Raw genomic sequence first — 17,140 nt, 5'->3', positions numbered from 1 at the left:
TTTATATAAATTGTTTTTCTCGCGTGTGGGCGCGTGTTAAATATCATTATATATCTGTTATAAAGAGATTTAAAAAATTGGAGGTCGAGACACACACAATAACAGTTCATTGAAGAATTAAAATTAGTTATTAAGTTAATTACAATTAAATAGAGTTAAAAGTAATTAATTATAACTAAAATTAAGTGTACGGTATGTTTCTTACTATTTCTATTAATATGTCTTTCTTAAAAGATTTTTAAAAGATATATGACAAGATTGTAATATCTATGGCTAAATATAAGATATAAATTATACAAAGCATTATTTTTCATTTCTTTTAAACAATTATTTAGGAACCGATATCTTATATCATTAAAGATAGATTAGAAATACTTTGCGCAAATTAGTTTTTAAGGAATAAGTAATTAATATTAGTTTATTGTGGATAATTTATGATATATTTTGATAATTAGAATTTCAAGAGCAACTCCAACTTCATTCTAACTTAGCATATACAAATGTTTATTAAAGTTCTATCAATTCCTATTACTTATTTACATGGTATAGGTTGCTTTTTGAATTACATATTGAGAAATGTTACTTTACATCTGTATTGTTTTTATAATGATTCTATTTAATGCAATTTTTATTTTACACGTATAATCAAAGGATTTTAGCCTGAACTCGCACTAGAGGCAAAGTTTTTTGGTAAAATTAAAGGATTTTATTAGCCTGGACTCGAACCAGGGGCAAAGTGTGTTGGTAAGGGGCAAAAATGATGGTCTCCTCTTTAGACAGGTCTTTGGCGACTATCTGCGTCTTCCTTGCTGAAAAGCATGAACGCCATCTCGCAGCGCACACAGAAAACAACTACTGAAATTACCGCTACTTCGCCCCATCCCAACACGCACCTAATCCAACCTTACACGTACTCATGTGTATTACTCGAAAAATACTTCTACGTGCGACTCATAATTAAGCAATTATAATCAAAATGGATATCCCAGAAACCGAAAGTGACACGCTTCCAGAAATACTAGAAAGTGCAAAAACCACAGTACAAAATGTATTGCCAGAAAAATCCAAGCACAAATATATGACAGCTTACAACAATTTTATACAATGGATATCTGAAAAAAAAACTGAATCTATGTCTCAACATACACTATTGACATATTTCAAAGAGCTGTCACAATTGCACAAGCCATCTACTCTGTGGGGAATCTATTCAATGCTCAGGGCCACCATCCAATTCAACAATAACCTTGACATCTATAAATATGATGAACTGAATACATTCCTCAAAATACAGTCTAGAGGATTTCAATCTAAAAAATCAAGCACTCTGACACCGCAGCAAATTAAAAAATTTATTGATGAAGCTCCCGATAACAAATACTTAGCTACAAAGGTAAATATCAAATATAAAAATAAATTATTGCATAACTCAAACATAAAACATAATTAAAAATATACAAATAAACAGGGTTGGGAAAGTTACTTTGTAAAAGTAATTAGTTACAGTTACACTTATTTCATTGAAAAAGTAACTACAGTTAACAATAGTAAGTAGTTACAGTTATAAGTTACTGATTTTAAAAATTAACTCGTTACAGTTACAGTTACTCAAAAAGTAACGAGTCCTTACTTTTCAGTTACTTTTTAAAAATAATTATACATTATTTTAAATATAAGGAGCTTACATTTTATGCACAATCACAGTCAAGTATTTAAAAAAATTCTTGAATGTAATATTGATCGATTTGCTCGCGACTTTGCGATTACCATCAATGTTTGAATGACCTTTATATACAACAGTAAAAATAGTTATAGTAAGTTACTAAATGGTAATCGCAAAGTCGCAAGCAAATCGATCAATTATTACAATTAAGAATTTTTTTAAATACTTGACTGTGATTGGTCGATCTTAATTATATGTTATATTATTTTATGTACACAAAATGAAAATTTTAGGTAAAAGATTAAATCATATGAAGATCTATATGCTATCGTTATCAAAATTTAATTTAACAGTATAACGGCTATCATACTTAAACGATACTTTTAGCGCATCCAAAAAAAGTAACTAATAAAGTAATTATTAAAATAGTTACTAGTTAATAAAAAAATGTAACTAAGTTACAGTTACAATTACAGATGGAGAAAAGTAACAAAGTTAAGTTACAGTTACTGAAAAAAAGTAACATCGTTACAAGTAACTCATTACTTCCCAACCCTGCAAATAAATTATAAAAACTCTACACATTACATATACGCATACTCAACTATTCACAACTTTATACATTACTTACACATATATTTCACTATTTACAGCTAGCTACCATCTTTGGAATATGTGGAGCATGCAGAAGAGAGGAACTCACTAAAATAGACATAGAAGACATTGAAGACAAAGGATCTCTATTGTTGATTAAAATTCCAACGACAAAAAACTACAAACCAAGAACCTTTGTAGTCACCGATGAATTCTACAGTACATATAAAAAATATGTGAAACTCAGACCAAAAGACATCCAAACTTCAAGATTCTTCTTGAATTATCAGAACGGAAAATGCACTCAACAACCGATTGGAATCAATAAATTTGGCAGAATGCCAAAGATCATTGCAAAATATCTCAAACTACCAGATCCTGATTCTTACACAAGCCACACCTTTCGTCGCACTTCTGCCACACTCCTAGCAGACTCTGGAGTAGACATCTTAACACTAAAAAGACACGGTGGCTGGAAGTCCAATACAGTAGCTGAAGGCTGTGTAGAAAACTCCATCAACAATAAAATGGTATATTCTTTAACACAATATGAATGTAATTTTAATTTTAGAAAAATGATTACACATTTATTACTAGTATATATAGTACAATGTAGAGAGCATGTAGTATACACTTTTATTGAATATATACTTCTTATTGTTATTATTTTTTATATTCAACAGATATTAGAAGAGAATAAGGAACGCGAACAATCGGATACAATAGAGGATGAGCAGGCGTTTGCAGAAAATCAGGAAGACGAGAAAGGGGAAAAAATGCTACCTACTAATTCATTAGATATCGTTAATGAAGAAGAATCGAGGCATTCACAAATTTCATCATCCAAAGTATCAAATGAAGATGATCGTTTCGGCGAGTGGGTAGCGTTAGAACTACGAAGTTTACGTTCCGAGGTGAACAAAAGAAAATTAAAAAGTGAAATTAGAAGAGCAGTATGCCGTATTGCTGATTTAGATGATGCTGATACTTTTCCTTCTAATTCATCAACCGATCCGCTTTATTTGTCTTCAATACCATCTCCAGCATACGTGTCAGTATGTGATTTAACTAATATAAAATCTGAATATAATGAATAAATAATATGCGCTAAATAAGAGCGCTGTTTAATGCAACATTTAATTTAAATTTTTATACATAATAGTATATTAGCTAACAAGTGCGGGGGATCGTAAATCGGCCGAGAGTGCGAAAGTTTGGCGCACGAGGGGAAGCCGAGTGTGACAATCCGCACGATCGGCCGATTTATGACTCGCACATGTTGGCTATGATATTTTGTGACCGGTGCGTGGAAAGGGAGCCCTTTCTAAAATCCCATCATGTGCGTACAGGGCGACTTTTCGCGCGCCGGTTGAACAAAAAAATTTAAGATTTATTTTTTTGCTTTTAAAATTGTATTTAAATTTATAAATAGTAATGTTCTTTATTCTTAAATGTAATAAAATTTTTTGCAAGTATTGTTCACATAAAATGTAAAAAGATAAATATTGGATTACATTATTGGGTACACATGTATGTACATATATCGAAAACAAATTTATTATAAAACATTGTATTACTGATTTTTATATCGTTGATTTGATTTTTCTAAAAATATAATTTGTTATATATGACGCGATAATTAACATAATTTTTAGAGTTACAGTAATGATGGACTCACAGCATCCCAGATAACCAAGTATGCCTAAATAACGTATAAAAATAAGATGCCAGTAATCGATGCTGATTCTTTGCTAGGAATATGAATTAAGTATTTGAGTAGCTAGCATGACGTTAACATTTTGTCGTAATCAAATGCTCAGCTAAAGAAGAAACATATCAAATAAGCATACTGTTAACAAAAATCATATAATAGCATATAATGTTTTCTTTGCTAACAGATATATAAATACGTTGCTATAATTATGTCAGCATTGTCAACATCTATTTAATTCTAACACCAGCATAATGTTTAAAACGTGCAAATGTTTCATTTTCGGCATCAAATGTTAGCAAACAGCATAATAGACGACATAGATGTGTAGTAAAATACTAACATCTTTGTTAGCAACATGAAAACAACTTGTGTTCACACTGGCTATCTGAGATCATTAAAGATGACAAAGTTTCTCACACGCTAATCGATTTGTAAAAAAATAATTCAATTTATAATCGCTTTTTAGAGATCAAACTTTTAGGATACCGTATATTAAGCCAGTTCTTCTTACTGAAATATATATGTTACACTTTTTTTATATTCAAAGTCTGTACCACGATTTATTATTAGAAAGTATCACTTATCACACTTTGGAGGTCACCTAAGTGACTTATAGGTTCAATCAATTATGGATCCATGAGGTTCACCGCGGAAGGTCGGAGATTCAATTGATACTCCCCGAAGAGCATGGCCGCCAACCATCTGTACTGTTCGTCCTTGGATGTTCCTGCTAAGGTATTCCCAAAATACGGGCTATCCTTACATCTGAAAGATAATTGAATGTCTTATGTTCTATCGAGAATACTGTATGTTGGGATAGTAAAGATTTTAAAATGTATAATATATCTTCCATCAAGTTATAATGAATAATTAATTGTTATTTATATTAAATTCTTACCTCGTAGGTTTCTTGTTTTTCGAGATGAACGTGACAGACCAGCTGTGACAAAAAAATATCCTGATAGATATTTTTCAAGAAACGTCACAAAATTATTATGTAATTACGTGTTAAAAGGTTTTACCCCATCTGTGGATTGCGTTTAGGTTCGTGTCCCAAGTACCAAACGATATCCTCTATCTTCCACTCATGAAGCTTCACGGAGCACACCTTGTCTTTGTAACAGCAGAGCTTCGCCTGGCTGAATTCGAAAAGATAATTCTTCAGGTTCTTCGTCTTGGTGTCCGCGAATTTGAGTTCTCCGGAGATTGTCATAGGCGGTTTCACCTATATATACACACATACAGAGAAAAGATCAAGAAGCATTATTAATGTCAATTAAACCGTATCCTGTTTTCGCACGCATCTTTCTTTCCGCTTTTGAAATCACGCAATTTGATCCGTATAAAATAGCTTGTTTTGTACCTTGAACTCACGCAAAGCTATTATGTTATTTAGGTCATGTGAATCACTGGACAATGTTTACGTACGTATCATGTTTGCGAATGTTACATTTTATTCTGAGCTTTATGAGAATTTTTTATCCGTCTGTTCTTCTGTTATCATAGCACACGCACCAGAGGCACGATGTCCTTGTACAATCGGTCCTTCTTGAGGATGAGGATATTATCTTTTCTATCATCCGGATCCCAGTATCCCCATCTCGCCACCGCCTCCAGAACACGTTCGTTGTGATGCAACGGCCGTTCCAGCGCACCTGACAGAGTGTATTCTTCTAGACACAATTCATGAGCTGATGAATTGGTTTTCTCAGCGAGTTCCCGGCATACGTCAAACGCAGTCTTTTGAGGTCCGATCTAATTAAATCGATTAATTAATTAAAAACACATAAAAGTATTAAAAACACAAAACTATATCATATATGGTTGAATTTTAATCATCAGTATGAATATAATTTTCAGATTGCCGATAAACACATTCTCTCCTTAACAAATACTACAAGAAACTAGAAATTGAGAAACTATCGATTTATCGGGGAAGTTAAGAGACAGATGAAGAATATCGATTACATCGAGAAGAAATCCTTACAGTGACATTCATGCACTGTCCGTCTGGCGATAAGATGTATATCCAGATCTTGAGATCTCCCGAAGGCGCGCCTCGCGGTCCATTATTGGATACGTGATGTTTTTCCAAGACCTCCAGCATTTTTGCCTCCTTGGCCAAATCAGCCGACGACAGTTGATAGAGCTTCGGGTACAACTTGATGAGATCACCGACGACCTTGGTCTCCGCGCGGTTCCACTCTTCGGCGCTGTTCCCGCCAGCGTGCATCAATGTTGGGCCCCAAACAGCTGACAAATTTTCGGCGGTCATCAGGTTCCTAGCGCTCTGCTGACTGAGACCATGAAGATGCGCCAGGATCCGACGAAGCGTCGCCGACGTCACGGGATTTAGCGTAGACAGTAACTTCTGGTAAGTTGCCACCCTATTTTCTTCGCTGGTCGAGTCTGAAATAAATGCGTTAACTTTATCTTTGCGGTGATCAATGAATCAAATGCGTAATTATTTCAAATAGAGAGAAACATTAATAGTAATTTTTTGAAAATGAAAACATTCTGTTAATTGGTATGTCGGATATTTTTATAGCAAAAAATATCTGTATTGAATAAATCTCTTATGTTACCGGCGGTGAGGCAGAGTCGATCATGTATTTTGGCAGGGAATAATGGGTCCGGTAAGTCCCGCAAAAATCTTCTAAGAACTGTAGCTACGTCATGTTCCGTATACGAATTCCGAGTGATTTGGGTGGCCCATGCATCTCTTCTGAAAGCTTCCAATAATTTCACTACGGCACTACTCGATCCACTGCGACGATAAATGCCTTCCGACATCATGCCTGGAGGAATAAAGAGGTGTCTTGTTTAGACATATTCGAGTAAATTACAATAATATAATATTATTCAGTAATACAATCAGAAATTCTTTGAAGGAACTTAATTATCATGCAGGATATTTCCCAATTTCTCATTAATCTTAATGATACAGCGAGATGACGCGAATTTCATTGTAATATATTATACAGGATGTCTTGCAATCTCGTAATCGAGAAAATAATTATATACATATATACATAAAAAAAAAATTAAAAATGTTTGCCCATGAGATGGGACGCATCTTCAAATGCATTCGCAATTCCGCCAAGTTATTATTCTATCATTCGAAATAATTATAAATGATTCATTAATCACCATGCGCGTAGATAAAGTTGACGCATTTGTCCAAGATGACGGGCACATTGTCTTGCGTGATCTGCTGCTGATCTAAGGCAGGGCCGCAGTTGGTGGCTGCCTGATAGAGCGCGTGTCGCCAAGCGGTTGCCTCGTGGGGTCCCGGGGTGGCGATGTGCAGGGCACCGCTACCCCTGGCATCCGCAACTACGACCGGAACCACCCCGCTTCCGGCGATCGGGCCTTCCTGTTCCCGCAGCACTGCAACGTCAAGAATCGATTAATTAATTTTTATGCGATTCGTAAACGTAGTTATTATATAAATAATCATCTCTTCTCTAATTAATTATTATATTCTCTGTTCATTTTCTCTTTTTATTTTTGAAAATACCAACACAAAAGGCACTCGAATTATACAACTTTATTTCGGAATTTATTTCAAATCATATATACTTTATAATTCTATATTTTCTATCATACACATATATTTTTGTATTTTTTTTTATATTCTATAATTATGTCTTAAAATGCTTTTTCTATATAAAGGATAAAAGAATTAATGAAATTATAATTTTAATGATTTAAGCTACTTCGATTATTGAGATTAATGATCCTTGAACGCAGCATGATATTAATAACATTTGTCCAAATTAGGTCATACAGTATGAAAGATGATTCTGTATTTTTTTTTAATCGAGCAATTTTTATTATGTTGAATCACTGATAAAGCGACAGTCGAACTCGTTTATCATCGCAATTAGGGCGTCTCAATCTTTCGCGTCTCAATCGCGGGATTAATTGGGTCGCAATAATTTTCAATGACTGAGATTGATTTCAAGGCAAATCTCTGATATTAATTATAGACTAAATAAATGCCGATAAGTATAAATGCAATAAAAATACTCTAAGATTTAACGACGTGACAATGTAAATTTATTAAAGTAAAATTAATTTTTATCTTTGACATCAAGATTATCCGTCTTTGTTACGTCAATATTTACGTTGACAGTTTAATTTAATTTTTTTTCCTTAATTTTTTAACTGCATCTTACCGATACAACGCGCTTTCCGCAAATCCACCTGTTCAAAATTCACAGCAAAAGCAGGCTCTAAAGATTTTGTGTAAATCAAAGTCCTTTGGTGTAGAAGAACCCAAGCTGGGAACCATGTCCCTGTTACGCCTTCCTGAAAAATATGAAAAGAAATTAGGTATTGTAATCGTCGCGAAGGAGAGAGAAAGAGGGGAAGAAAAAGACAATATTCGACAATTTTTATTTTTATCTATGACGAAAAGAATTTAAAAGCGATTACCAATATACGAAATATTCACAACGTTCGCGAAATTTTAGAAGAGGAATTTGCATGTCAGCATATGAGGTTTCACTGTTTTCGCAAACACGAACAGTTAGGAACAGATATTTAGAATCTGTGAGAAATCAAGCATAAGTGTAATGGAACTTTCTTTATTACAAACTCTTCTGCACGAAAATGACTCGTATCTTTAATTATTCTTTAATTACTACTTATAATTATCATAAAAAGAAGGTTGATATTGGCAAAGTTACATTATATATGAATGAAATAAGATTTTTAACGTACCTTAAGAGACAATTAAGGTAGGCTTGCAAAGTTATTATAATTGATTAATATAAAATGTAAATGTAATATAAATTAGCTACAGTATATAATACATATATCACATACACACACAGACACACATAATTATGGTCACGATCAATTATAATATAAAATTTTTTATATATGCTTTTTTATTTTCTACCTAATTTTTGTTCTTTTTTTATATTAGCGTCTCTCGAATTAATTACAATTTGAATTACATTAAATGTTAAACAAAAGGAACAGATCTTTTATAATAACACTTTTTGGTCTTTTATCATTTATTACTTTGATCAATGATTAATATAAATCTTTATATTTTACAATTGTTTCTCATCTCATCATTCACTGTTATCGATCATCAAAATGCAAGATATATATTATAATTTATTCTATTTTATTCTGCGACTTTTATTTAAATAATATTTAGCCGAAAGGTTCAATCACGTTAACAAATTTTTTGGTTTTCTTACCTTTAAGTAAGCCCAGCCCGCTCTGGTGAGTTCGGCAGTGTACCTCGTGGGGAAGACCGGCGTGGTGGCCTCGAGGATCCTCTGCGCCCAGATCCGTCTCTCGGCGATACCCTTCGCGTAGAAAACGTGCACGCTCGGTCTGCCCGCGCCGCTAATCGCCACGCAATGCACCGTCTCGCCGTCCACGGTTCTGCGCACATTTCGCAATTATCTTCACTCGCGAGGCGAAATAATGACGCGCGTACGACGGGAGTTGAAGGGAACGACATAATAAAGATATATGCGCAGAATAGAATCGAGAGACACGATCTTGTCTGGCGCCAAGACACCCTCAGAGGGAGGATTTAGCTGCTAAAAACCCGACATATTCTCCGATCCTTCCTCGAGGACCAGGAAGATTTACGCGAGATTTTTCCTTCTGTTATTAAAAAAAAGCTATAGCATAACAAGACGTGTTTATATACCTTAGATGTGGACTTAGAATGGGGCCCCTAATAGGCTTAATCGATAGACACAAAAGATAGACGCGTCGATATATAGCGAAGACTGCGCATTTATGAAGATCGGGGTTACGGATTTATGTCGCAAATATTTTTTATACGTGACTTGGTTTCTCGGAAAAAGCTCGAAAGGAAAGGAGCTGTGATAATACTGCGTTTCAAGGGAATCGCAATAATTTATCGCTCGATAGCGCGAGAGAGCTACGCAAGGTCGGATCGTTACGCTCGAAAAAAACTTCTCTCTCGTGAGATCCTTTTCTTCCCGTTTAACAAAGAGGACCTTGAGACCTCTCTCGTAGAGAGTGACGCCTCTGCGAGGGGAACGTGTGTACGTCTGGCCAGCTAGTCTTAACACTTGGACTCGCGGCCCGATGCAAATGTATATACCGAGCGCGAGAATGAGTCATACATTATATATTATTTGAACATAATGAACTGTCTGAATCTCCGAATCGAGATTGGTATCTAGACCTATAACATTCGTAATCGGGAGAAAGCGTGGAATATATATCTCCAGGTTATTCCCGCAGAATAAACATCAGATACACTTTCGACGGAATACAGAATAACATAATTTCTGGGGGATGTGATAAATCGCGGAAGTTGGATGTATATAACTTTTTCTCTCTTCAAAGAAGCGTGGAAAAATATTCATCATCACGTATCGCACACGCTATTGTGCATATCGCGTGTGTTTATAAAATAAAATAACTCACTTGACATCCTGAAGCAGATGAATACTGTGCACTGTCTCCAGTTCCACGACCTCTTTCACCGTAGACATGCTCTTGTCAGTGTAGAACGATAATTTCCGATCGAGCAACACTGCAGCTCTCGGCACGAGGTCCTTGGCCCTTTCGATGCCCATTCCCGGCCTCCGCAGGAAATGATGATATTTTTAATTAATACCGATTATAACGCAACCGCTCGGTTTAAACTGACTAGTGTTACTCGATTATTCAGAGATTAAAACTGGAAATATTACTCAATTGATTATTAAAGTTATATTATCAAAATCGCGTCTTCCTCTTCTTCTAAATATTTATCCAATATATCTTTTTCGATCACTTATAGAACGTTTTTCTCAATTTTTCTAAATTGGTTCCAGTTTTGTTTGAAAAAAAATGTGGGACCGGAAAAAGAGCACGATCTCTCGCAAAAGTTTACGTTTCTTCTCACCTGTACACCATTCCTCTGTGTGTGACCGGATTGTGCGGAACATTGACCTTTGGCCTCTCCATTCGCAACGACCTCGAGCCGGACTCGCCGATGTGCTCGCGAGTTCTGGACAACAATTTACTGCCGCTCTTCACAAAACTAATCACGTTTGGCCTGATGCCATGTACGGTGGACTCCTGTCGCAGTTTTTTCAGCTTTTGTATCACACTCACTTTACGATTCTCCTCGCCAATCTTCGGTGTGCCCGACAAAGGACTAGTGATACTCTCCTCGACGTTATTATTGGCGGGTGACGTCATCGTCGTCGCAGCCGATTGAGGAATCGAAGGAGTGTCCGTAGAAGGGATCCTCGCGGAAGGTTTCCTGGGAGGAACTGCAGGCTGCTTTTTGGTCACCAAATGTGCCAATTTTGGCAAGAGAGGAGGATTCTTACTCGACGCTTGGATCCTGTCGGGCTGTTCCGTGCCTTCCGGTACGTCGTACTCGTTCTTCGGAAGAGAATCGAATCTCTTGGGTGGCTCCGGAGGTGTCGAACTGATGCCAGGATGCGTCAAGTCCTCGTCCTCCTGCTCTTCTTCAGCGCTTTCGCGAAATTCGAGGGTGCTGTCAGCACTGCCGGATGAATCGTTGGTTGCCAACAAAGTCTCCAGTAACATCAGATCATTGTTTTCGTAGTTACTGTAGACGTTCTCATCCTCGGACGTCCTCGCGAATGGATCGAACTCGAAGAGTAGGGACTTGCTGCTCTGCTGCCTCGTATCCGGGGAAATCCGGGGAATGATTGCCGGTTGTTGCTGGTAATCGACCCTGGGCGGTGACAGATTCTCGTAGAGAGAGTTTTGAATGGAAGCCTGACTCTCGTTGGACGCGCAAGAGGTTCGGTCCAACGTTGTTGTGTCCCTCTCGATGGACTTTTCCGAGCTTTCTTCTTCTACGCTAGATACTCTGTCTACCTCGTCGGTATTAATGCTGGATGTGGCATCGTAGAAGGTCCAAGAGTCTGATCTCGACAGTTTCTTGGCAGAGCTTTCAGATCGATCAAGTGACAGATTTATATTGACGTCGGACAAGTTTAGGCTTTGGTCGGAATCGCTGCCCTAAAGTGGAAAGATGTAAGTAGAAAATATCTTTTTAATTTGATTAAATGCAATGAACGAATTTTTATAAACGTTTCAAGCTTGATAATTGAATGTTTCAGCAATAATGGAATGAGACAAGAAATCACAAGAAGAAAGTAAGATGAGACTTAAGGATGATTTTACCTGATTTCGCGCGAAGCTGAGAAGATTGAACGACTCGGGAAAGTCCCGCTCGACTTTGTCGGACACCGTGGAACTGAGAGTGTCGTATCGGCCACTACTTCCCGACGTGACGGATTGCAGCTCGTCGTAGATAGACTCGTCCGGAAGTGGAGGCGGCGGATAAACCGGAGGCGGCGGGCTGTGCCTGGCGGATAAATCCTCCTCGTTCTTCACACTCCTGAGATTGCCACTTAACGGACTGTAAAACGAGATACTGCTGAAAATGTCGTCTGCCGGCATTGACACGCATCTGTCCTCCTCGGCCGGATCGTTGAGCTTCTTCTGGACGACGTTGCCCTGGCCGACCACGTCGTCTTGATTCAGAGAAGACAATCGTCGCGTTAACAGGTTCTTCACCGACCTCTCCAACCGAATGCTGGCGTTTCGCGTGCTGGAGATGACGGCGCGCCCCTTCACCGTTACTTTCTCCGAAATCTCGTCCTTCAACTGGCGCGAGCTCGTGCTGAGATTGCGGAAGAACTCGTGATTGCCGCGAGTGCTCTCCCCGGTCGACCTCTGGTCGTCGCTCTTCTCGGATTGACCGGACTCGCTGGTTGGACTGCTGGAACGCGCCATCGGCGAGGTGGTGGTCGACGTCAGGATTCTCCGGGGCGCCGGTACCGGCCTGCTCTCGGGCAGAATCGATCGCGGTTTCGGTATTGGTTTCACCTCCATCGCGACTTCCTCCAATTAGGCCGGCAGTAATGTCGCTCCAGAAATGAGTGTTCTCGGTATTCTTCGACGCTAACCCATTGAGATCCTGAGACATATGAGAGTTCCTCTCATTTTTTTAGGCGGTTCGAATTTATATCAATTTTAAACCAATACGAGCTTTAAGCTGCGTCCTCACTAGAGCAACAACGAGCAATTTTATGTTGATATTCTGTTGCCAGCAACAACAGTTGTCGAACGAGCAACTTTTTGTCGCTTATTATTGTTGCTAAATGTTTCAAAATAATTTGATACATGTCAATGTTGCGGCAACATTTTGTTGCCATATTAAAGAAACATAATTACAGGAACATTTGGGTTTTGTTCCTATTCCAGTTTTAACCGCGACTGTGTCACTGAAAATTGAAGGTCCACATTGAAGGACTTATTCTTTTGCATTTTCTTTTATTTTTATCGTTTCAAATGGAAACACACAACAAAAACAGTAAGAAACTTTAAAAAACTTTCGGCAACAACTAGCAACTTTTTTAAGAAACCTGGAACATGAACAAAAAGTTGCTCCAATGAGGACACAGCTTTAGATTTAAAGGGATGATATACAAACAATCACCAGAAGATAAAGCAAGTTTTCTCTTGTCATCTAACATATTTTATTATCGAAAATTATAGTCCTCGTAAAAAAAGAGAAACGTTCAGATGAGAAAACTGGGTCTCCCGAGTACCGTTATTAACCGGATCTCCCATCTATTGTCCGCTTCCAGGATTAATCAAATTGTTTCTCCGCGCTGGAGACGCATGACAGAGCATATGAGCGACGCAAACAGAAAGGAAATTATGAATTGTCCCAGTATGAGTCATCGTTCCGAAAGCCGATACCGACGCCTGTAGTTTCCGGCTTTTATTTCAGCTGACTGATGAGATAGTGTCGCGCATCCATCTGTTTTAATATCTGCACTTTAATTTCACATATATTGTCGCGCCTACTCGGTCTGTCACCTGCATTTTCCACGTTTCAAATGAAATCGGCCCGTACTGAGTGTAGAGTATTATGTAAAAATAAATTATGGATGCACATCGCAGTTTCGAATAAATTATGTCTAAAATACAGTGTTCCGCATGTGATCTCGTTGTACGTATATTATATTAATTCGCATATCCTGATTTTCTCTTCTAATATTATGAATTAATTTTTTAGGAAAAAGAAGAAAGAAACGGAGAATCTTTGTGACATCTTTGTTTCAATGAAAAGTATGAATCATATTCGACGCATCATCGTTAGTTTCTTTGAATTACTAAACTGCAATATATATACGATAAGAATGATATGGATACGTTATCATCTAATAATTTCCGTGAGATAAGAAGACACATTTCGAGCTGGGAGAGATACTGAAGAGACGAGCTATTGATTAAGGTAAAATGAATAGATTTAGTAATAACGATTTAATGAGCTTCGAAATGTCGAAATAAAATATCGAATGTGAATCAATTCCCTCAGAGAGAGAATGTAGAATAAAGGTCATTTTAATTTAAATGACCGATAATGCGCTGCGTTAGATATTATAATCATCTTAATACGATTTTAGGTATTATAGATAACGCGTTACATAATTAAACATTTTTGTCATTTGAGTCATAGACACTGTTTGAGATACATATAGCTCGTTACGAAACACCTAGAAAGTATTGCAACCGATGTAATTAACGACAACATCGTGCGGGCTTTACAATGGAGCTCGATAAACGAGTCGCAGACAATTACAGCACTAATTATTATTATATGAGAAACACTTAAGTATGATTATGTCTATTTTTCCATATCTCGCGGACGAGGAAACGTTTTTCTATTTTGGACAATTTAGATTAGAATTAAATTTTGCTTAAGAAAATTTAGTGAGCAATTTTAATATCGACTTCAAATCGAAGCAAGAATCGCGAATAATTTTTCTCGAGAAGAATTTAAATTTAATCAAATGCTAATTATGTATTAATTGAATTCCTGATGAAAAAAACACTGTGATCTCATGAAAAAAAAATTGAGAAAGATTTATTCAGTGCAGGAACTTTCGAAAATTAAAATATGCCAACTTATAATGTGTCGTTTTAATTATATATTAATATAAATAAAATAAGAATGACAAATTTTCGGAGTAACGTAATTTTAACTCTTCCGTCGATGCATAATTTTTCACCAATGAATATCCAGGCACCAACTCGTTTTCGATACATTGCACAGTTGGACATCGAACATTCTTTTTCATTCTATTTTAGAAGGTTTCGAAACATAATAATGGCCCTCTGTATTTTATTTTGAGCGGAGAGACGATTCCTACATATTTCTGACAACTAAAATTGCTTTGTGTAATATTTGTTCATTAACAGAAGAATTAAAATTTCGAACGAGGGAGACCGAATTGATTTGTATAAATATTTTTTCGAAAGAATTCGCATAAATTCGATCTCGAGAGGGTGACATTTGTATAGCCTCCGGCTAGAAATTCCGCTCTTCTTGTCCGTTAGTAACGCAGGTCAGAAACCTACCTGATGATTGTCGTCACGGTACGTCTGTCCCTTCCTGTGACCAGTCTTCCTTTCTGAACAACCGCTCCCGTTCCTCGTGGGTAACCACCGCGTTAAATCGAGATTACAACATTTTATTTCCTTCTTTTTTTCGAATAATAATCGCGAAGCTATGCGGGTCAACGTTTGTCCCTCAATCATTCATTCACGTTTCGTCCGCGATGTGGATTCATCACGTCTATCCTTTTCACCAGCACGTGACTCATTATATTCGCGCGCATCACATATACACTATCACACGTGTGCATGTGTGTGTGTGTATCATCCGCAACTTCTTAAATTCTGCGTTTATGCAAAATTCACGTGTGTTTGCACGAAGAAAAATTAGTGGCCCTGTTATGCGTTTCTATATATAAAAAACAAGAGAAGAACCAAATATCGAGAAACATCTGTCAAAGATGATAGGTCAACGTACGCTATATATTTTTACTTTTATTTATTTTTTTAAATTAAAATCAGAATTTAAACACATCGAATTCTCACGTTAGAAGGAACAAAGCGAGAGCCTAGTACGAGCTGGCCGAGAGCGATAATAAATTAAAGAGACACTCGGCGCGATCGGAGAAAGACGCACAATAACACACGCATTCACACACTCACTCACACACATATACCTACACGCACAATTGTAGCCGCGTCAACAGGCGACCCTAGATTTTTATGGCTTGCGCGAGCGCAGTTCTCTCCTCCTTTCTCTTCTCGGAGCTTGTTTTCGTATTTTTTCGGGGATCCTTCGAAATGTAAGAACCCACACGTTGACGACGTGTCGCCGATAATAATGATAACGATGATGATTTCCGTTTTCTTTTCTCACGCGCACCAAACATCGCGTTGACGTCGCGGTTACATTTGCGGGGATAAAGACGACGTGTTGCCGAGATAAGATAAAAAATGCGGCCGAGAGAGCGAGCGGCGCGTCATCGTTCGACTTGACAGCGCGAGTCGTGTCTCTCCACTGACGCGGCTCCGCTCGGCGGAGAGTCCGCCAGTCCGCTCTCGTCGCCCACACATATCTATTCGGCTCCCGCAGTGGAGGATGGAGGGGAGAGATGACATGGAGGCCAACGCCACCGCCGGCATCAATTGCGGCCGCCACTGCAACTGCACGTGGAATGTGAGTTTGGGAAAACTAATTGGAAACTCGGTGCAACGTGTAAAGAAAATTTGTGTGAAAGTTCATTAATTAGAAAGTGCAATTAACTTATAGATTGAATTGATTTAATAGCGTTCCTTTTTTATTCGAATTAATAAGACGTAGAATCACGTAAATCGCAAGTAAGTAACCTAATTTCTTTCTCGGATTTTAGAGGTTTCTTCTTTAATTTTTTTCTCAGAATTTGTGCAATTGCGATTCAACTATTTATAACCTTAATTACTATATAACCTTAATAACTATATTTATAATCTTAATTCATATTTTGTAATTAATTGTCTTATCAAAATAAATGCAGTTTACGAAGATCATTATATAAAATATTGTAAATAACAGAAATAATATATAGAATAAAAAATAGCTTATAAATACATTCTTTAATTGCAATTATTTTTAGTATATATATATATATATAATAAAGAATTATTTTTAGTATATATATATATAATAAAGAAATGATTTTAAAAAATAGACATTGCAAATGGAAATTAAAGAATGTACTTCTGAAATGAAAAGAAATTGTTTGGATAATTTATATATTTGAATGAAAACTTTAAAATTGAAA

The 17,140-nt window shown here is 36.9% G+C and overlaps 2 protein-coding genes and 1 long non-coding RNA gene across 9 annotated transcripts in view; 2 read left to right on the top strand and 1 right to left on the bottom strand.

The window, feature by feature from the left end:
* Window positions 1-818: 818 nt before the first annotated feature.
* LOC114940677 (uncharacterized) lies at window positions 819-10,410 on the top strand. Of its 2 annotated transcripts, XM_085487882.1 has the most exons (5): window positions 819-1,393; window positions 2,317-2,787; window positions 2,941-5,395; window positions 5,478-5,719; window positions 5,832-10,410. In XM_085487882.1, exons 1-3 carry the CDS (start codon window positions 977-979, stop codon window positions 3,352-3,354), a joined length of 1,302 nt encoding a protein of 433 aa, XP_085344008.1. In that variant the 5' UTR covers window positions 819-976; the 3' UTR covers window positions 3,355-5,395; window positions 5,478-5,719; window positions 5,832-10,410. The 2 variants fall into 2 exon arrangements, with proteins under 2 accessions (XP_085344008.1, XP_029171249.1); XM_029315416.2 differs by having other exon boundaries at window positions 2,941-5,719.
* Window positions 3,793-16,428, bottom strand: RhoGAP15B (RhoGAP_ARAP and RA_ARAPs domain-containing protein RhoGAP15B). Of its 5 annotated transcripts, XM_085487875.1 has the most exons (14): window positions 16,041-16,428; window positions 15,384-15,768; window positions 12,132-12,930; window positions 10,870-11,966; window positions 10,407-10,565; window positions 9,191-9,380; window positions 8,153-8,285; window positions 7,122-7,361; window positions 6,557-6,769; window positions 5,959-6,380; window positions 5,487-5,726; window positions 4,994-5,196; window positions 4,870-4,911; window positions 3,793-4,736 (listed from the first exon to the last, which is right to left on the bottom strand). In XM_085487875.1, the coding sequence occupies exons 3-14, from the start codon at window positions 12,843-12,845 to the stop codon at window positions 4,598-4,600; spliced, it is 3,792 nt and encodes a 1,263-aa protein (XP_085344001.1). In that variant the 5' UTR covers window positions 12,846-12,930; window positions 15,384-15,768; window positions 16,041-16,428; the 3' UTR covers window positions 3,793-4,597. The 5 variants fall into 5 exon arrangements, with proteins under 5 accessions (XP_085344001.1, XP_085343999.1, XP_085344000.1 ...); XM_085487873.1 differs by having other exon boundaries at window positions 15,384-16,428; XM_085487874.1 differs by lacking the exon at window positions 15,384-15,768.
* LOC114940596 (uncharacterized) overlaps window positions 15,832-17,140 on the top strand; it is a 13,120-nt gene continuing 11,811 nt past the window's right edge. The window contains exon 1 of one of the 2 annotated variants that reach the window (XR_014925915.1): window positions 15,832-16,536. This is a non-coding gene — a long non-coding RNA (uncharacterized LOC114940596). The other variant, XR_003821492.2, reaches the window with a different exon arrangement.

Source organism: Nylanderia fulva, unplaced genomic scaffold (genome assembly GCF_048542155.1).
Source record: "Nylanderia fulva isolate GAGA-0341 unplaced genomic scaffold, ASM4854215v1 Scaffold6, whole genome shotgun sequence".
Lineage (NCBI taxonomy): Eukaryota > Metazoa > Arthropoda > Insecta > Hymenoptera > Formicidae > Nylanderia > Nylanderia fulva.
The sequence above is the reverse complement of the archived record's forward strand: the minus strand, read 5'-3'. Positions and strand labels throughout refer to the sequence as shown.